At 32.6% G+C, this 23094-nt stretch overlaps 1 protein-coding gene across 2 annotated transcripts in view; it reads right to left on the bottom strand.

Annotated features, from left to right (window-relative positions):
* ATRNL1 (attractin like 1) overlaps positions 1-23094 on the bottom strand; it is a 779266-nt gene that overhangs the window by 509358 nt on the left and 246814 nt on the right. For both annotated transcript variants that reach the window (XM_047073493.1, XM_047073492.1), the window contains one exon: positions 9337-9389. In XM_047073493.1, the coding sequence (XP_046929449.1) occupies positions 9337-9389 (53 nt within the window). The remainder of the gene's footprint in view (positions 1-9336; positions 9390-23094) is intronic.

Here is a 23094-nt window from a genome sequence, read left to right as displayed (position 1 = left end):
AGCATTTTAGAAAATTTAAGAGATTGATACTCATAATTTAAAGCTATACTAACATTTATTAGAAATATCTCTCATATATCAAACAAAAGAAAAAATTCAAATCCTTAAATAATATGCTTATAACTAATCTTTTAGTACAAACCATAAACACTAATAAACACTAAATATATCAATAATAACCTACAGAGTTTACAGTGGTACAAATGGATACATATTTAATTTTTTTAGTAATATAAACTAACATAAGATGTGATGAGTGGCAGAAGCAAGCACTGAATGTGACAGTAATAAATTCCTTACTCCTTTTAAAAGAGAGAATGTATTATTATCATCACAAAATTGTATGCTGAACTCTAAAGAGCAACAGAATTCAAAATAAAACAGTAATTTCTCAAAAATTAAAAGGTGAAATAAGCCAAAATATTTTTCGTTTTAAACTGAACTTAAAAAAAAAAACAAAAAAACAAAAAACAAAAAACTAAGGTCTTCCTCCTTAGTAGAGCGGCAAATATCCACACCTGTCACATGGGAGACCAGGGTTGAGCACCTGAGTGGCTCAGTCGATTAAGTGTCCAACTCTAGATTTCCCACTCAGGTCATGATCTCATGGTCGTGATATCCAGCCACGTGTGGAGCTCCCCCCTGGGCATGGAGCCTGCTTGGGATTCTCTCAGTCCCTCTCTCTTTACCTCTCCCTTACTTACATATATGAGCACCTGCTCTCTCTTGCTCTCTCTCTCTCTCTCTCTCTCTCTCTCTCAAAAATAAAGTGTTAAGGGGCGCCTGGGTGGCGCAGTCGGTTAAGCGTCCGACTTCAGCCAGGTCACGATCTCGCGGTCCGTGAGTTCGAGCCCCGCGTCGGGCTCTGGGCTGATGGCTCAGAGCCTGGAGCCTGTTTCCAGTTCTGTGTCTCCCTCTCTCTCTGCCCCTCCCCCATTCATGCTCTGTCTCTCTCTGTCCCAAAAATAAATAAACGTTGAAAAAAAAAAATTAAAAAAAAAAAAGTGTTAAAAAAAAAAAAAGACTACTAAGAGCAGGGGCACCCAGGTGGCTCAGTCAGTTGAGCATCCTACTCTTGATTTCAGCTCAGGTCAAGATCTCATGGGGAGATCGAGCCCCAGTGATGGGCATTGCGCAGAAAGCACAGAGCCTGCTTCGGATTCTCTCTCTCCACCTCTGTCTGCCCCACTCCTGTTCATATTCTCTCTCTCTCTCTCTCTCTCTCTCTGTCAAAAATAAATAAACTTTAAATAAATAAATAAATAAACAAACAAACAAACAAACCTACTAAGACTGTCTAAAGGATACAACTGCTGGTATATTACTTTCAATTAAGTTAACACCACATTGCACTCAATTGCTTTAAGCCACAGTGTGGGCCTGCATTTTAAATTTCACTCTGATCTTTAAAATCAGTATAGTTTCCATTAACACTATTACAAGAACTACTGACCTTTTCTTTAAACACCATTTCTTTCAAATATTATTAAGCTTTAAGGATCTTCTAACAAGTGACAAGGCTGCCATCTAGTGCTTTATGACTATTCCTTTTACATTTTTAAGAAAGTTAGAATCCTACATAATCTAAAGATGAGCTATCCAACGCTTGGTGACCACTATTCACATGTGGCTATTGAGTAATTGAAATGTGACTGATTTGAATTGAGACTGCTATAATTATAGAATTCAAATTGTATTTCAGACGTAGTTTGAAAAAAACACTAAAGACAAAAACCTTATTGATGATTTTTATAATGGTACATGTTAAACTGACATCTCAGATATGTTGAGTTGAATAAAGTAGACTATTAAAATTCATTTTACCTGGGGGTGCCTCAGTGACTCTGTTGGTTAAGCATCCTACTCTTGATTTCGGCTCAGGTCATAGTCTCATGGTTGGTGAAAGTGAGCCCCGAGTGGGGCTCTGAACTGACAGCACAGAGCCTGCTTGGGATTCTCTCTCTCCCCTCTCTCTCTGCTCGTCCAACACACGCATCCTCTCTCTCAAAATGAATAAACTTAAAAAAATTAATTTCACCTGTTTCCTTTAACTTTTTTAATGTAGCTACTAGAAAATTTAAGGGGCTCCTGGGTGGCTCAGTCAATTAAGAGACCGACTTCAGCTCAGGTCATGATCTTCCAGTTAGTGAGTTTGAGCTCCACATCGGCCTCTCTTTAGTCAGCACAGAGCCCTCTTTGGATCTTCTGTCTCCCTCTCTCCCTGCCCCTCCCCTGCCTTGCACACACACACTCTCTCTCTCTCAGAATAAATAAGCATTAATTTTTTTTTAATTACATATATGGCTCATATTATATTTATATTGGATAGCATTGATCTAGAAGAAAAATTATCTTAGTCATAAAAACCAATTTGAGCATCAGTAAGATTAATAATTGAAAATGGATTTAAACATATTAAATATGTATGAGTCCATAAGTTTATCATGAAAAGAAACCTCGTCATGTTTGAGAGATACTGGATAATTCTTTACTTTGAAAACTGGTAAGTAAAAACAAGTAATATTACATTTATCATGCATTTCCTATATGAACTGTATCAATGAGTAACCAAATAACTGATGAGAGTAAATTTATTTTTAGAGAAATTTTCTAATCAAGAAATAAAGAAGGTATTGAAATATCACTTTTCCAACACCTAATCAATTACAATCTAAACACTGATCATCAGTGTCTGCTAAGAACTATGTGGAAAAAATGTTAATAAGAAACAATAACAATTAGGGGCACCTGGGTGGCTCAATCAGTTGAGTGGCTGACTTCAGTTCAGGTCATGATCTCAGAGTTCACGAGATCGGGCCCCATGTCAGGCTCTGTGCTGACAGCTTGGAGCCTGGAGCCTGCTTCGGATTCTGTGTCTCCCTCTCTCTTTGCCCCCACTCCCGGCTCTCTTTCTCTCTCTCTCAAATAAGTAAATAAACATTAAGAACTTTTTAAAGAAACAATAACAATTAAAAAGTATATAAAAAGGAAATTACTAAATGACCAGACCCCAAAATTTTCTTTGAATTCAGCCAACCTTTAAAGTTCACTTAATATTTAACTATTTCTGTTTTAAAAGGGGTCATCAATCTACTCAAATTCATTTTTAAAAGCTATTACCATAATTACACAATACAAAAATGGAAAATAAAAACTAAAACCTTACAGTCAAACATCATTTCATTAGAGAAAAAAGTACAATGGTAGTCTGTATTCGTTTATACTGAAAATAATCCTAAATAGAATATGAACAACTAATATTTAGCAGTGTTCCAAAAAACAATATTCCATGCCTATGTCTGGTTTATCCCAGAATTAAAAGATATTTAACATTAGGAAATTTACTAATACAACTTCACACATAATAAGGTAAAGGAAAAAGTCATTCATAATAAAATCTTATAGAACACTAATGTGGATAACTTTTTTAACTTGCTAAAGGAAATGTTCCATAAATTATTTCAAACTCTCTACTTGATGGTCCTGTCTACTACCATCACTTTGACTCAGCACTTAGAGATCACAAGTGTCCCAGTAAGGGGTTAAAAAAACTTCAAAGATATAAGTATTGTCAGCAGAGCTTTCTTTTGCTTACATTTTCATAGTAAATGTTTTTCCACCCCTTCACATTCAATTTTTATGTGTCTTTAGGTCTGAATTAAGTCTCTTGTAAGCAACATAAAGATGGGCCTTTCTTTTTTATCCATTTAGTCACCCTATGTCTTGACTGGAGCATTTAGTCCATTTCCATTTAAAGTAATTATTAATAAGTATGTACTTATTGCCAATTTGTTACTTGTTTTATGATTGTTTTTGTCTTCTTCTCTGTTCACCTCTTGTCTTACTCTCTTCCCTATGGTTTAAAGTTTTCTTTAGTGTTATGCTTGGATTCCTTTCCCTTTACTTTCTGTGTATCTATTATAGGTTTTGACTTGTGGTTACCATTAAGTTCACATGTAACATCTTATGCATACAGAAGTCTATATTAAGTTGATGGTTGCTTAAGTTTGAACCTATTCTAAAAACACTAAATTTTTACTACCCTCCCCACATTTTATGTATATGGTATCATACTTTACATCTTTTTCTTTCGTGAATCCCTTGACTGGTTTTTGTAAATATAATTGATTTTTCAGTTCCTGTGCTTTAATATCCATATTGGTTTCATAAGTGATTGATCTACTACATTTATTATAGGTTTATATTTACCTGTAAAATTTTCTTTCATAATCTTACTCTAGATTATGACCTTTTCCTTCCACTTGAAGAATATCCTTTAATATTTCTTGTAAGGATGGTTTAGAGGGGATGAACTCCTTTAGCTTTTCTTAGAGAAACTCTTATTTGTTTTTGTTTGTTTTGTTTGTTTTTTGTTTTTCTTTAGAAAAATTTCTTTCTACTCTGAATGACAGCTTTGATAGATAGAGCATTCTTGGTTGCAGCTTTTTTCCTTTCAACATTTAGACTATACCATGCTACTCCCTCTGGCCTGCAAGGTTTCTGCTGAAAAACCAGCTGATAGCCTTATGGGGTTTCCCCTGTATGTAGCTGTTCTTTCTTGATGTTTTTAAATCTTTTTGTCACTTAATCATTATGCATTTTACTTTGGACCTCTGTGGGTTAATCTTGGGGGTAAGACTATTTATGTTGAACAAAAGAGACTTTAAACAAATACTAACAAGAGAGAAAGAAGGACACTACATACTCATAGAGAGAACAATCCAAAAAGAGGATATACCAATTGTAAATATCTACACACCCAACATGGGAGCACTTAAAAACATAAAGCAAATATTAACAGAAATAAAGGAAGAAATTAATAGTAACACAATAATACTGGGGGGATTTTAACACCCTACTCACACCAATGGATGGGTAATCAAGACAGAAAATCAGTAACAGTGGCTTTGAATGATTGATTGAACCATAAAGACCTAATAGATATATTCAGAACACTCCATCCAAAACAAAAACAAAAACAAAAATAGTACACATTGTTTTCAAGTGTACATGGAATATTATCCAGAATAGATCACATATTAGACCACAAAACAAGTGTCAATAAATCAAAAAATATTGAAATCACATCATGCATCTTTCCAAACACAAGGGTATGAGACTAGAAATTAATCACAAGAAAAAATCTGGATAGAAAAGAAATACATGGAGGCTAAACAACATCAACTAAACAATAAATGGATCAACCAAGAAGTCAAGTAGGAAATAAAAAATACAAAGAGACAAATAAAAATGAAAATACAATGATCCAAAACCTTGGGATACAGCAAAAGCTGTTCTAAGAGGGAAGTTTATAGTAATACAGGCTAACTTCAAGAAAAAAAAAAACTCAACTAAGCAACCTAACTTTGCTAGAAAAAGAAGAACAAACAAAACTAAACCAGAAGGAAGGAAATGAAATGATTAGAGCAGAAATAAATTTAAAAAAGCTAAACAACAGAAAATATCAATGAAAAATCAGGACCTGGTTCTTTGAAAAGGTAAACAAAATTAATAAACCTTTAGCAGACTCATCAAGGCACATAAATAAAATCAGAAAAGAGAAAGAGGAGAAATAACAACCAATACCACAGAAATACAAAGGATTATAACAGAATATTATGAAAAATTATAGCCAATAAATTGGACAACCTGGAAGAAATACATTCCTAGAAACATATAACCTTCCAAAACTGAATCAAGAAGAAATAGAAAATTTGAATAGAGTGATTACTAGCAAAGAAATTGAGTCAGTAATCAAAAAACTCTGAAGAAATCTTGATAGAGGGAATAAAACTGTCTTTATTTGCATATAATATAATTAACTGAATTAAAAACCAAACAAATCTGTAAACAATAAGAACTAATAACGAGTTCATTAAAGTTTATGAATATTAGATTAGTGTATTAAAACAAATTTAATGTTTATATATCAAATATAAGTAGACAATGTAATTTTATTAAACTTTATTTATTTTGAGAAAGGGAGAGAGAGAGAGAGAGAATGGGAGGGGCAGAGAGGGAATCCAAGCAGGCTCTGTACTGTCAGTGCAGAGCCCAATGCTGGGCTCAAACTCATGAAAAGCAAGATCATGACCTGAGCCGAAATCAAGAGTTGGACACTTAACTGTCTGAGCCACCCAGATGTCCTGAAAATGTAATTTTAAAAGATACTATTTAAATGGCAACAAAATTATTAGGAAATTTAGTATTTTACACATCTAACAAAACATGTTCAAGACAAGGACACAGGAAATGGAGCTCAACATTATCAGTCGTAAGAGAAATACAAATTAAAGACACAAGATACTACTACATACACTCTACAATAGCTATAATAAAAAAAACAGTATTAAGTGTTGAGGATATGGAATCACTGAAGCAGTTATAAATTTCGGGAAGTTAAAATTGTATAGCCATACTGTAAAATCATTTGACAGTTACTTAAAAAGTCAAACATAAGTTTATCACATGACCCAGCAATTTCACTTATAGGAATCTACCCAAGGATAATAAAATTACATATCTACACAAAGACTGTGTGAATTATATCAACATTTTTCATAACAGTCAAAGGCTAGACACAATCCCAATGCCCATCTACTGATAAACAACAAAAAAAAATGGTATATCTACATGTTGTAGCATTTATTCCTTTTACAAACTAAAACTGCTATATTAACAAAGTAAAATACAAGGGATGACTGAGTGGCTCAGTCGGTTAAGCATCCAACTTCAGCTCAGGTCATGATCTCGCAGTTTGTGGGTTCGAGCCCCACATCAGGCTCTGTGCTTACAGCTCAGAGCCTGGAGACTGCTTCGGATTCTATGTCTCCCTCTCTCTCTCTGCCCCTCCCCTGCTCATGCTCTGTCTCTCTTTCTCTCAAAAAGTAAATAATAAAATATTAAAATATATATATTTTTAAGTAAAATACAAATACCTTGTGATCATCTCAACTGATGCAGAAAAAATATATGACATAAACAAAACACCCATTCCTAATAATAGTCCTCAGCAGAGCAGGACTAGAAGAGAACTTCCTCTAGCTGATAAAGGCATCTAGGAAAAACCTCCATCATACTTAATAGTGAAAGACTGAATCTTTTCTCTCTGAGATCAACAACACAACTAGAATATTCCCATGCTCATCACATCTTGTCACATGGTACCAGACATAATAGTCAATGCAATAATGCAAAAAATTAAAAAAAAATTTAAAAATAATTAATTAATTAAAGGTAGCCAGAAAGAAAAAGAAGAAATCAAATTCTATTAATTGCAAAGCACATTACAGTCTGCATCAAAAATATAATGGAATCTACCAAAAAGGCTCTAGAACTAACAGGGAAGTTTAGCAAAGCTGAAGGATACAAATCACCACAAAAATCAATTGTAGTTGTATATACATCAGACACAATTAAAAATCTCATTTTAAAAAAACAATATTTACAGCAGCATTAAAAGTATAAAATATGTAGGGATAAATCTGACAAAAACCATGACAGATCTGCACAGTGAAAAATAACAAATATTGCTGAGAATAAATTAAAAAATAATTAAGTTTGGGGCGCCTGGGTGGCACAGTCGGTTAAGCGTCCGACTTCAGCCAGGTCATGATCTCGCGGTCCGTGAGTTCGAGCCCCGCGTCAGGCTCTGGGCTGATGGCTCAGAGCCTGGAGCCTGTTTCCGATTCTGTGTCTCCCTCTCTCTCTGCCCCTCCCCCGTTCATGCTCTGTCTCTCTCTGTCCCAAAAATAAATAAACGTTGAAAAAAAAAAAAGAAAAAAAAAGAAAAAAGAAATAAAAAAGAGATATACTAGGTTCATGTGTCAGAAGACTCACTATAGTTAAGAATGGATTCTACCCAAACTGATCTATAAGCCAAACACAATCTCAATCCAAATTCTAGTATGTATTTTGGCAAAATTTACCAAGCAGATTCTAAAATTCACATGTAACCACAAAAGAAATGGAGTCAAGTCTGAAATAGGTTTGAAATAGAAGGATGAAGTCAGAAAGTAAATGATACATAATTTCAAGACTTATTACGAAACTACAGTAGTTAGTACATTTTGGCACAAAAGCAGGCAAATTAATTAACAGAACACAATAGAGATTCCAGAAATAGTCTTTAAAGTCTTATCCACATATATGGGCAACTGATTTTAAACAAAGTTTAAACAAAAACAAAATTGCAAAAGCAATTAATTGGTTAAAATAAAGTCTTTAAAGAAACAGTGCTAGAACATTTAGATATCCACATGAAGAAAAAAAATCCATCTCTTGATATATATGCAAATATTAACTCAAAATATACTGTATCTTAAGTAGAAAACATAAAAATACAAAACTTCTAGAAGAAAAAGGAGAAAATCTTTGTGATCTTAGGTCAAGCTAAGATTTCTCGAAAGAACAAACTGATAAATTGAAGTTTATCATAATTAGAAATCCTCTTCAAAAAAAAATAAAAACTTATCTTCAAAAAAAACACTTCTAATAGAGTGAAAAAACAAGGCACAAACTAAAAAAAATAATTTGTAAATCATATATCAAATAAAATATTTGCATCTAGAATACATAAAGTACTCTGAAAACTCAATGATATAACAATCCGATTTTTAAAAGAGGACAACAGATTTAAACACACTTCACCAAAAAAAATATACATATGGCAAATAATCATATGAACAAATGCTTAATATAATATCATCACTCATTAAGGAAATGTAAATAAAATGAGAATTAGATACTCTTGTACACCTGTTGGAACGACTAAAACTAAAAAGACTAACTATATGAAATATTGAAAGATTTGAAGAACTGAAATGAAATTCTTACACTGCTGGTGGAAATGCAAAAAGGTACAATCATTTGAAAAACTCTTTGCTTGCTACTTAACAAGTTAAACATACATCCGCCACGTAATCACTACCCAGTGATAGTATCATTTAGTAAAAAATCAGCACAGCTTTTTAGTGATGACCAAAAACGCCCCCTAAAAAAAATCTGTCGCAAAATTCTATTTGTTCAAAATTTAATCAAATTGAAAAGATTACATTAAATCCAGCTGAGTTTACTCAAGTCCTATGTTTGTTTCCATTTTCAGAATAAGATCTATTGCTATGTTACTCTTCAAAAGTAGGAAAAAATGCACCAAACACAAAGGCAAAAAGACGGCCTTTCCTAGCAATATATAAGGAGTTGTACTATATTTAAGAAACAGAAATGGTAACATATTAATGACAACATCGGAACGCAAGGTGAATTTTGTTATCTGCAAAATCACCTAAAACTAATTTTATAAATTATTTAAAAATGAAAAAAAATACAGATACTTACAATAACATGTGCCTCTAAGTGGATTACCAACATAGCGATTTTCAGAATCACACCTGTAGGAACAATAAACTCATTTACTACTGATCCACAAAATTCAAAAGCTCCGTATCTTTCTTCCAGCAAGAAAGTAAACTCCACATTAAAACATCTTTAAAAACTATTCCATTAATCGAAGTTTTAACAACAAATCTTCACAGTAAATAATGTAGAAAGCCAATATTTGAGCATGAGTCAAGAGAAGAAACAGTGAAGACAAATAAATACCCATGCAAGATGAGAAAAGGGAATGTCACACAAGGCAGATGGGTTAAGACTAGAGTTTGGGGATATGTAATCTTCCTTAATGATGAGAAGAAACTGAAAGTCTTGATAAAGATATGGTGACAATTTTAGGTAAAGGAAGAAAATTGTGGAAATTCATAAATCTACACCATTTTCTTACTTTTGGTATTCTTGGAAATTAATATATTTTCCCCCAATTTCTACATAATGAATCTGTATTTTAAAACAGATCTCCTCAATTGTGTATCAAAGAAAAGGTTTTTTTTCTAAATCATCCAACCCTAAATTAAGAAGCTCAAACTCTGAACTTACGTAAACATATTTTAAAAAATGGAAGAACATAAGAGCATTCTGAATCATGAATTCTAATTTAAATTCTTCACAATTATGGTTAATTACAGCAGTGGGGGAAGATCATAAGTATTTTCAAAATTTCTGAAGTTCACATTTTTATATCCCTGTTTCTAGAATCCAGTAAAAATGACAGTGCCTAACAGAGATACACCTTGATTTTATATAATGTTTCTTCTTGAAACATCCTCCAAAATAAATTATTATAAAATGGTATATACACCAGGCTAACTGAAATCAGTGACTTAATATTTAAAGTATATATAAAAGTTTAAAAGATGAGAAAGATATTTTCAAAATATCTTTAGTTCTTTTTTTAAATATTTATTTATTTTTGAGAGAGAGAGTGCACACACACAAGTGCAGTAAAGGGCAGAGAGAGGGAGAAAGAATCCCAAGCCGCATCCACACTGTCAGCACAAAGCCAGATGCGGGGGCTCGATCTCAGGAACCAGATCATGACCTGAGTCAAAATCAAGAGTAGGATTTTTAACTGACTGAGCCACCCAGGCACCCCCAAAAAATGTCTTTAGTTTTAATAGTTAATCAGAGCAGAGGAATAATTTTAATACATACTTTTTAATTAATGAAAGGCCAACAATTGAGAATAATAAGCTAAATAATCAAGTTACATTCTGAATGCATTTTTCACCCATGTGTCACTAGTTTTTTTATTTATACATAGAACTGAGTAAAAGAGTAAATCTTTATTTACACTAACTACAAAATTAAAGTAGAAATATGCCACTCACTTTATTCTCTGTGAAACAAAGAAAGTTTGGGGGTTAGGTTTCCTTTGACTTCCCCAAAAGCAATTTCAAAATGTGTGATATATAGTAGTTTTCTAGCAAGAAAATGATCACACTCATTGTTGCTGGGTTAAGCACTTCAGGTTCTCTACCATTTCTATACTCTTGTTCCTTCCTTTAGGCTCACCTCCATAAATTCCATCACTTTGCACCCAGTATATATATATATATATATATATATATATATATATATATATATATACACTAAAGGATTGATTTACAATACTGTTATAATTCTTTGTCTGTCACAAAAAAATAAATTTGACTTGCTGCAAATGTTCTCAATACTACGTTCAGAACAGGAATATATTCAATATATTAGTGTCTGCATTGCTAGGCATGATATTCCCTCTGCATCTCATTTGTTTAAATAGATGGCTTTCAAAGTACCACAGCAATCTAAAATAACTAACTTTAACAAATGTAAGGATTTCAGGTACTTTTTAATTGATCTATATGTTGACTTTAAGAGCTCCAGATACAAACCTATCTTCCCATATGGAAGTTTATGGTTTTTATTTTTTCGATAATACTGTTATTCAAATTATTTAACCTTCAACATAATATAATTTTTATAAAGGAATGGTTAAAATTTTATTTTCTCCAAACCATAAATTTTCTCAGGAGAATGAATTACATGCTCTTCTTTAGGAAGTGATTTTTGCTAGCTTTCATTTTCTCAAATGAAGAGTTTTAACATAAATAAGGAATTAGCACCACCTCATTAAAAATTAAGCTGAGAGGCTTTATAGAGTTCTTGAAGGTATCTAATATAAGAATTATATTCTCTTTTAAGTTTTCAAACTCAAAAAAGCAAAGTAGAATCACATATTGTCTTACATTCTTTATATTAATAAGTACTGAATTTTGATCGTATTAAAAGTATCTTTGAAATGTGTAATTATGAGTTGAATTTAAACAACAATTTTTGAAAGTTTGATTTCAGCTGTCATTTAAAAAAACTACAAATGGCTACAAATAACTAAGGAAATCAATAGTTCCAAAGGAAACATAATGGAACTTTTGGCATAAAACTCAGCCTGCAAAACACAAAAGCAGGCACAAATATATGCAAACACATTCTTTAATTTTCATAGGGACATCTCAACATCATCAGAATGGCAGTTAATTTGAAAGATAATGTTCAATTTTATCTAATAAAAATTCCAATAAGCTTTAAAGGCCCCAGAAAAATTGATCTTAATGTTCACATGCATAAGTAAATATATAATAGCCCAAGTAATCAATGATAGATGAATGGATAAAAATATGGTATATACAATAGAATATTATTCAGCCATAAAGAATGAAATCTTGCCATTTTCAACAACATGGATACCTAGAGAGTATAATGCTAAGTGAAATAAATCAGTCAGAAAAAGACAAATACCATATAATTCACCCATAAGTGGAATTAAAAAAAAAAAACAAACAAACAAGCAAAGGAAAATGAGAGAGAGAGAGAGAGAGAGAGAGAAACCAAGAAATAGACTCTTTAACTATAGAGAACAAACTGATGGTTACCAGAGGGTAAGTGAGTGGGGGGATGGGTGAAATAAGTGATGGGGAGTAAAGAGCAAATTTATCATAATGAGCACTGAGTAATATATAGAATGGTTGAATCGCTGCATCATGTACCTGAAACTAATATAACATGTATGTTAACTATCCTGGAATTAAATTTTAAAACAATAAAAAAAGAAAAAAAGAAAATAAATGAAGAGCTTTTAGGGAAACTAGACTTCAAAGATACTAAAATATATTCAAGGTCTGTGCAATTCAAATAGCATAGTATCACTGCATCAGTAGAAAGACCAAAGGTACAAAATAGAAATTCAGAAATAGGCTCAACTATCATATACTAAAAATCTAGTATATGATAAAAGTGGTATTTTAAATTATTGGGGTAAGCTCTTTTTAATAAATGGTATTCAGATAACTGGATAGCCATTTGGAAAAATATAAAATCAGATTCAATCCTCACACCCTACCCATAAAAAAAAAAAAAAAACTCTGGGGCGCCTGGGTGGCGCAGTCGGTTAAGCGTCCGACTTCAGCCAGATCACGATCTCGCGGTCCGTGAGTTCGAGCCCCGCGTCAGGCTCTGGGCTGATGGCTCAGAGCCTGGAGCCTGTTTCCAATTCTGTGTCTCCTTCTCTCTCTGCCCCTCCCCCGTTCATGCTCTGTCTCTCTCTGTCCCAAAAATAAATAAACGTTGAAAAAAAAAAAACAAAAACAAAAACAAAAACAAAAAAACTCTAAATGGATCAGACATCTGAGCATATAAAATAAACTTTAAACATATTAGAAGACAAGACTGCATGGTAACATACATATACTGAAAGGTGTGGTAAAAATAAATGCCATTAGTAAACTCAAAAGATGTAATAAATTGGGAGAAAATACTGACAACATATGTGACATAAAAGGCCTAAAATCCCTAATTTATAAAAAAAAAAAAAAAAACTCTTTAAAAAAGGGAAGAACTAACAATCCCATAGAAAAACTGGCAACATACATAAATAGGCAACTCACAAAAAGTGCTATAAAAATGGTTCTTAACTATATGAAAAGATGTTCAACTTCACTTATAATCAGGGAAATATGAGCTAACGCTAGAACAAGACGCCATTTCTCCTCGATCAGATTGTCAAAATTTCAAAAGCATAACCATATGCTCTGCTTAGGAGACTGGGCCAACAGTGCTCCCTTACACTTATGACCTGCTGGGAATACAAAATGAATAAATCCCTATGGAAGAGAAGTTAGCAGTACCTAACAAATCTACATGAGTGTTTATTCTTCAACCCAGAAATCCCACTTATAGGAACTTTGGAAGTAAACATCCAGAAATATGAAAATATATGGGCAAAAGTTTATTCACCACATCATTTATAATCACAAAATATTGGAAATTATCTAAACATCCTTGTGCACAAGATTTGTTAAAGAAACCACAGTACATAAACCCAATGGAACACTATACATCTGTAAACAAAACCAAACAAAAAAATGATGAAGATTTTAATGATCAAATACAGATACATATCTACAGTAGGTCCCCTTTTGTGTAAGAAGGAAAAGAATGAATGTCTATGCCTATGTGTGTGTGTGTGTGTATACACACAGATATACATACATGAAATATATATATGTATATCATAGGGAGCATAAACTGGAAAACAATGAAGTTGTTTACCAGAGGAGAAAAGAGGAAATGGGAACTAATCTCTTTATTTTTAAATACTTTTCTCTTTTGAAAGAATGTCAATGTTCAACATATTCCAAAATATATATATTAAAACAATAAGAATGGGAAGGCGGAAAAAAAAAAAAACAACCACCTAAAACAGAAAGTAAACTAAAAGAAATGAACCTAATAAATTTCAAGTGAATACTACATAACCATCCTGAAGGGAAAAGGAGGAGGGGAAGGAGGAAAATAGGAGGAGAGAGGTGTGGAGGAACAGAAAACAAAGAAGAAAGAAAAGAGACCATTCCAAATAACTTGTTAACACAGTATCTGTCTATATATTCTCAATCCTGGGCAGAGTAAGGTGGAAAATTCAAACTTTTAAATCTATTCAGGTTTGCTTATTAAAGTGATATAGACAAATCAATTCTGAAAGTATTTCTTGAATTACAGAATTGAGCAAATAAGGAATGTGTTAATGTCATTGGAAGCCACTGTTTTCACTAACGGAGGAGACATACGATTATGAAACTGGAGAAGATCCAAAAGAACACTGGAGGGATGTACTAGAATTGGAAGCTTGGGTATGAAGTAACGCTTTCTAAAGTATATACATGTGTGTGTGTGTGTATGCATGCACATGTACACATGTATATGTATATATGTATTTATGTGTATTTATTTGTATATATAAATAAGTTACTATTTCCCAGTTCTGTTCATTGAACAAGTCACTACGTTAAGGCACCTCAGTAGCAAAGAGCATATCTAGCACTGAGAGCTCTACAAAAATATTTTTTAAGTGGCTGATCCAAGGCAGAACAGGTGTAAGATGAGCCTGGAACATCTTCTTATAACAGAAAGTAAGGAAGTATTCACAAAATGATGATGGGTATGTGTCACAAAAACACAAGTGAGCTTGAAGTAGCTCCCACTGGCCAAATCTGGAACAATATGAATGCTAAATAATTAGGTATAACAATGAATTATAAACCACTGGGGAAAACAGGAACTCATGAGTTCATGCCAATAATAAATAGATAAATAATTGGTGGAAAAGGAAGAGCTCTTGCTAATAGAATTGTAGAAGCAGACTGGTAAGTGTAGAGGAAGTATGAGATTTGTTTGTAATCATCATAGTAAAGACAGAGACCAGGCATGAATAAACCATTTTTCCTTAAAAGTATGTCATATCCTATAAGATGAATCTGTCTCATGTCTAACTCACTCAAAAAAAGACAAAGGAAAGAAAAAGAAAAAAATTCAGGTCTACTTGTCATATCTCTAATCAAAATCCAAGATTCTGCATTCTAATAGCACAATCAACACTCATGGAAAAATATATTCATTATAAGGGATGAAATGAATAAAATCTCAAATAAATATATAAATGTATACATGTATAAATTTATAAATATATGTATAAATGTATCACTTATGCCCAATGCTGAGCTATGCAAATGATGATCTTCCCATCTCATTTCCCACATATCAAAATCAGTTGGTATAACCATTGATATGAATCTCTTGTAAATATAATCAGCTGATACATTAAAAGTTTGGCACAGCCATTATAGATTTTCATGTAACCTGTATAATAATGTGATTAAGAATCAAGATTATCATAATCTATCTACTGCATTGCAGACCTCATACATAAATGTAATTAAAAAATCAGAATGATTAAAAAATCAGAATAATCACAATTATTTTTTTAATATAATTTACTGTCAAATTGGCCAACATACAGTGTGTAAAGTGTGCTCTTGGTTTCAACAAAAAAAGAGGGAAATATTACAAAGAAAATTCTCGATTCTTTCTTCCTAAAATTTTATATATATGAATGTGAAATAATCAGATTAAGAAAAATGTTTTAAACTATGTTTTATTCTGTAACAAACCATTGTGTTACATAACACCACCTTTTTTTCAGGAAAGTCTTAATTTGCATTGTTGAAATTATTTTACTCATTCAAGAAAGTGTCTTTTCTCATCTCAAAGACTGAGATGCCCTTCATAGTTTGAAAACACTAAAAGTGCGTAATGTGTATATTATATATTTAATACACAAATATATAATTCAAGTACATTACATAAAAGCACAATTGTTTATATTTGCACTAGTTATCTATTGCTAAGTAGCAAATCACAAAACTTTAATCAGCACATATTTATTATTTCACAGTTTCTGTGGGTCAGGAGTCTGAACATAGAGCATAGTTGGGCTCTCTGATTCTGAGACTAAATTGTCGGGAGCTGGGGTTCACTGTATAGCTGGTGTTTGCTAGGGTTTGTTTGCTAGGGTTGGGTTCTCATCAGAAGTTTGAGTGGGCTTGGGCTTGCTTCTAAGCTTCCTCAGGCGGTTGGCAGAATTTATTTCTTTGTGGCTACAGAACTAAAGGCCTTGGTTTCTTGCTTATTATTGGGTGGAGACCAGTGGCTATGGCCCTACAGCTCCTAGATGATGCCTTCAACTGCACTTACTTCTTCAAAGCCAGCCAAGAAGGGAGAAACTCTCTAGAGAAAACCTTCTGGTAGGACACAGACTTAAAGCATATGCATAGAAGTGACCCACCATAATTACCGAAGTGATATACCCTTACCCTTGCCATATTTTCTGGTTTAGAAGTCACAGATCCTGTCCATACTCAAGGAAAGGGGATTAAATAATAGTTTGACTACCAGAAGGCAAAGATCATTGACAGTCATCTTACACATAAAATTTATTACTACAAAGTGTTTCAATATATTTATTTGAGATATGAAAATGTACTAATCTACTTCACATAATATATAGAGAAATTAAATGATTTGATCAAGTTCTAATTCAGATTATAGGAGGTAAAATGAATGTGAAAGGAAAAGTATAGATATACATAATAATTCTTAAACATATTACATTGCACTATATAAATTATATTAATATTTCTAATATGTAGGCTGAGTAATATTTTTAAAAGTCAGAATCTTTCTGTATAAAGATTAGACACAAATATTGAAAGCCTTCAGAAGTATTCTGAACGGTTTAATTAAAAATATAACTTCAAAGTATTCTGTGTCTGAAGCAAAGGGATAATCATTCTCTATTCCCAGTAAGCAAACTAAGCAAACGGCAAGACCTTTTAAGAAAACAGTTTCAGGCTGAAATCTTTATTAGGACTTTGAAAGGGCAAATATTGTCACTACATGTCACCTAAATATTGGCTATCATTTCGTGAATTATCACACAATATTATAAATATAGCCTTTTTAAAAAACAAAATATAAAATAATTCTACATTTCTAAGTGTTAAAATATAGCATTTCATTTTGTCCCTATTGATTTAAATACTTAAATACACATACATATACATCTTACCAAAGAGATATACTCTTTCTACTCAGGAACTAAAAACACAGAAGGGGAACATCTAATTGCCACAATTCTGAAATATCACAACAGATGATTTAAAACAGCTGGGAATCTGATAATAAATTTGCATTCTCATGAGAAATTATAAAAAGTACACATAAGATAAAACACACTTGCTTTTGTTTTTTTCCTCTAAAAAATCGATAAAATGACATAAATATGAACAAAAATATGATATAACGGAGTATCATAGTATCAACATTAATAACATATTTCTAAGATAATTTATCTTTAAAAAAATCAGAAATAGAGTTAGGGTAAATCCTTAAATAGTACAGGTTCTAAAGTTATAGTTTCTAAAGTTATAAGGCTGTTTATGTATTTCAGAGGCCAATAAGGATAAACAGAATCAGGTAAGTTGAAGATAACTACAAAAGGTAGATTTTACTTCTTAATGTCTACAGCATTGGAAAGCAAAAGAGTGAAAACTTGCCAGGCCTGGATACAGAGAAGAATAGAATCCCAGGATCATTTGGTGACAGTATTTTGTCCCTGATTATGGACGGGGACAGTATTTCATAGGAAAAGAGGTCAGAGTCTAGGCCCACCAAAGGCTGCTGAGCTAATCCCAAAGAGTAACCTTAGGAATTTGAGCAATGTAAGGCCTTCCAGAGACTGCAGATCTACCTTGAATCAACCTTATTTCTGAAAATAATTAAGGTTCTACTGCCCTCACGCACATAGCAGAATTAAATTCTCATGGGAAAAGATTTCATCCAAGTTCTCAATCTATGATTAGATTCTGCAAATATGGCATCAAGGACAAAATTTAAAATAACCAGGCACTGAAACAGCTAAGAAAATAAGAAGAGGAGCTACCAAAAACAAATGATGATGACACAGAGATATGGAAATTGAGATGTTATCAGGGAAGAGACACAGTCTTAAAATAATTATCTTTATTATAATGGAAGAGGTAACAGAAAAGATTAGAAATTTGCAGAAAAAAATGGAAACTATAAAAGACAATTAGAAACTATAATAGATACTTTTAAGAATTTAGTCTGAAAAAGTGGGAACTATAAAATGAAAATGCAATAACCAAAATTAAGAGCTGAATGGATAAGATTAACAGCAAATTAGACACAGTAGAAAAGAGAAAAGTGAACTGAAAAACAGGTCAGGAGACAGAGGAAAAACATGAAAGAGACATAAAAGATATGGTGTTACTAGACTCCAAAAACAGAAGGTAGAAAAGAGAGAAGAAGTAATATTTGAAGAGTTCTGGTTGAACTTTCTAAAACTACTGAAATGATAAATGAAAAAAAATATATATATATAGATAGATATGAAGAATTAATTATATCATAGTGAGACTGATAAAAAGGGAATTTTTTTAGAAACCAAAGAATAAATTAGACATAAGAAGAATTCAGAAATCTGAATAGGCTACATTCTTTTAAAAATGAATAGATTATATCATATTTTAAAGAAATAATTAAAACCTTTCCACATAGAAAAATCTAGGGCCAACTGACCACCTCAGGGATATTACCTAATAATGGAGAAGACAAGGAAGTTTTAAATAGTACTCCCCCAAATCACTGACAAAATGGAGAAGATTGATGTTTCAGATTATATCAAAATTAAGAACTTCTCTTCATAAAAGACATAAAAAAACAGTGTGAAAATCCAAACCATAAAGTGGTATTTGCCACACATATCGCCAACAAAAGACATGCATCCAGAATGTATAAAATATTATTACAAATTATTAAGAAAAAGAATCCAGTAGAAAAACAAAAATCACAAGAAATTTGAAAGACCACAATTTCATAAAAGAGAAAATTCAATTGGTGATTATACACAAAATATTTTAAAGATTAAACACATAAATCTTTGAGAACTAAAGAACCTTTTTAGTTCTTACGAAAATCCAAATTCAGACTGCCACAACAGAATCCTTAAAACTAAAATGTCTTATGATATTAAGTACTGTCAAAAGTGTAGACATTAAGAAAACTTATACAGCCCTAGAAGGAGTATAATTTGATGAAACAATTTTACAAAAGAGTTAATTCTCTAAAATTGAAAAATCCTCTAAAATCCTCTAAAATCCTCTAAATTTGCATACAACAAAATTGTATGCAGTTGTGAACCAGGAGATATATATGAGGATACTAAGTGCATTAGAGGTTTTGGGGTTTTTTTAAGGTTTATTTATTTATTTTTTGAGAGAGAGAGCGAGAACAAGGGAGGGGCAGACAAAGAGAGACAGACAGACAGACAGAGGCTTCGATGTGGGGCTCAAACTCACGAAAGGTGAGATCATATCCTGAGCTGAAATCAAGAGTTGATTGCTTAACCGACCGAGCCACCCAGGTGCCCCCTAAGTGTATTAGTTTTAATGGTTAAAAACAAAACAAAACAAAACAAAAACCATATTATCAAAGAAGAGATAAGAGAATGAGTAAATAAAGTGTGGTATAATAATGCAACAAAATACTCTACCACATTGAAATGGATCAAATTACTGCTACATGGATGCAACAACCTGGATGACTATCAAAACGTGTTGAGTGAAAGACATGACACAAAACAAGACATGGATGCAGACATTGAAGAAAATATTTGCAAAAGAGATATATCTGATAAAGTATTGTTATCCAAAATATATGAAGAACTGTTAAAATTCAACAATAAGAAAACAACCTAATTAAAAAATGGGCCAAATATACCTCACCAAAAAATGATATCCAAATAAGATACAGCAAATAAGCATACAAAAACATTCTGCACATCACATGTAATCAGGGAAATTCAAACTAACACGAGATACCACTACACGCCAGTTAGAATGGGCAAAATCCAGAACACTGACAGTAACAGATGCTCACGGGTATGACGATGTGGAGCAACAGGAACCCTCAGTCATTGCTGATGGAAATGTAAAATGGCACTGCCACTTTCAGAGACGTTTTGGCAGCTTCTTACAAACTTAACATACTGACAACATAGAATCCAGCCATGGTTCTCCTTGGTAGTGACCCAAAGAAACTGAGAACTTACGTCCAGACAAAAGTGCACATGAATGTTTACAGAGACTTTACTCATAATTTCCAAAATTTGGAGGCAATAAGATATCCTTCAGTAGATTGAGTGGACAAATAGTGTGGTACATTTAAAGAAATATTATTCAGTGCTGAAAAGACAAGAGTTACCATGCCATCAAAAGACATGGAAGAAACTTAAATGCATATCACACCAAGTGAAAGAAGCCAATCTGAAAGGTTACACACTGTATGATTCCATCTGCATAACGTTCTGTAAAAGACAAAACTATGGAGACGGTAAAAATATCAGTGTATGCCAGGAGTTAGGGGAAAGAGTTGAATAAGAGAGAGAGGCACAGGGAATTTTTAGGGCAGTGAAACTACTCTGTTTGATACTATAGTAGTGGATGCAAGTCATTTATACATTTGCCAAAGTCCACAGAATGTGCAAGACCAAGAGTGAACCCTAATGTATGTAAACTCTGGACTTTGGGTTTTAATGTGTTAATGTAGGTTCATAAATTATATCAAATGTACCACTCTGGTGAAAAGTATTGATAATGGAGAAAGCTATGCATGTATGAGGTAATGGGTATATAGGAAATGTTTACATTTTCTGTTCAATATTTTGGGAACCAAAACTGTTCTAAAAACTAAAGTCCATTAAAAAAAATCCAGATTTACAAGTCAATGAAAAGATTTTTAAAAAAATATAAATTCAATGTCTTTAAAATTAAGAAAAAAAACTAAAAATAATTACTGGATCAAAATAAAATAAAAATTACTGATAAATTAGAAAGCATTTCACATCGGGGCATCTGGGTGGCTCAGTGGGTTAAGTGTCCCACTTCAGCTCAGGTCATGATCTCACGATCTGTGAGTTCGAGCCCCATATCCCTGCTTTGGATTCTTTGTCTCCCCCTCTCTCTATCCCTACCCCACTCATGCTCGCTCTCTCGCTCTCACTCTCTCAAAAATACATACACATTTAAAACAATTTTTTAAAGAAACTATTTCACATTAAAAATATATAAACTGAAGAGTGATTAATCTGAAACTTAGTACAGTCAGAGTACAAGTTTTTTCAGAATAAAATCAATCTCTACATTATGTAATTCTTTTCCTAAAAGAAAAACAGTATTAATAATTTTTGTTATCTGAAGAACAAGTTTAATTAACTACTACATGCTTTACATTAAAATTGGAATTTAAAAAGTAGAATAACGTATGGCTCACAAATACTTTTTTTTTTAATTTTTTTTTCCAACATTTATTTATTTTTGGGACAGAGAGAGACAGAGCATGAACGGGGGAGGGGCAGAGAGAGAGGGAGACACAGAATCAGAAGCAGGCTCCAGGCTCTGGACAAATACTTTTTATACATTTTCCAACAAATTCTCAATAGAAGAAATAATTTTTTTTTCAATCCAGAAATAGTGTCTCAAATCTCATTTGCCAATTATCCTTAATAAAAAAAAAAGATGTGTATACAATAGGTAAAGAGCACTGGCTTTTTAGTTATAAAACCTAGATGGAAATTCTATTCTAACACGGATTAAATTGTGACTTTGGACAAACTAACTTTTGTGAGTTTCTGTGTCCTTAATAGTAAAATTGGGATAATAATATTATCTACTTTACAGAATTATTGGAAGAATTAAATACAAGTACCTAGCCCAGAGACAGTTCAATATATGTTAACTGCAATGACGATGACAGCAATGACAGCAATGAAGAGTAAAAACATTTAAAAGAATTAACAGATATTATATTTGCACCTACAAACGTCAAAGCAAGACAGAAAGATAATTATCTGAGATAGAGACTACACTGAAATATTTTCAATCATCTATCTTTTTTCCTAGAAGTAAGAATGCTAGACTGGGGCCACCAGAAATGAATCGAACGGACATAGCAGTGTAGAGCAGCAATTCATCATTTTTTAAAAATATGTATTTATTTATTTTGAGAGCAAGAGAGAAAGAGAGAGAGCAGGGGAGGGGCAGAGAAAGAGAGAGAGAGGGAGAGAGAATCCCAAGCAGGCTCCACACTGTCCGTGCAAAGCCCTACACAGGGCTCAATCTCAAGAAACGTGAGAAATCATGACCTGAGCCAAAATCAAGGGTTGGATGCCTAACCAACTGAGCCACCAAGGCATTCCTAGCAGTAATTCTTCATCTTAAAGCATACATGCATTTGAAATGCATCCATATTTTGATAAAACATCTACATATACACCAGATATATTCTCCACATTAAAATGTGGAAATTTACTGTAATTAATTTCTTCATAGAAGGTTAAGTTGAAACATACTAGAAGGTATTCATTTCATTCTCTGATATTTTGAGATAATTTTTAATAATAAATATAGAAGACTGACGAAAATAAATTGAAAGTTTATAGTGTATTTTCTTTCTTTGGTATTTGTTTGTTTCTTTTTGTAATTGTTTCCAATTTATAATTAGTATATCCTACACCTTAATTTGATACTCTGCTCCTACTGCACACTTCTTTTATACCAACATCCCAACAATACTGTATGTATTGAGCCCTATTCTGACCATCTAGAATTAAAACCACTTAACTTTTCTATGCCTTATGTCAATGCAATAATCAAACTCGAGATCAAGGACTATGCTCAAGTCTTCTAAGAGACAGCCTTCAATGAGAATAACTCCTATAAAAGGGATGGAAGAGTGTACAAAAGCTTTAAGAGA

The sequence above is a fragment of the Lynx rufus genome, unplaced genomic scaffold (assembly GCF_022079265.1).
Source record: "Lynx rufus isolate CCGP_SWC_20201006 ecotype Redwood Valley unplaced genomic scaffold, mLynRuf1.p SCAF_11, whole genome shotgun sequence".
NCBI classification, from domain to species: domain Eukaryota; kingdom Metazoa; phylum Chordata; class Mammalia; order Carnivora; family Felidae; genus Lynx; species Lynx rufus.
Note: the sequence above shows the minus strand (reverse complement) of the source record. Positions and strands in the feature narration are given on the sequence as shown.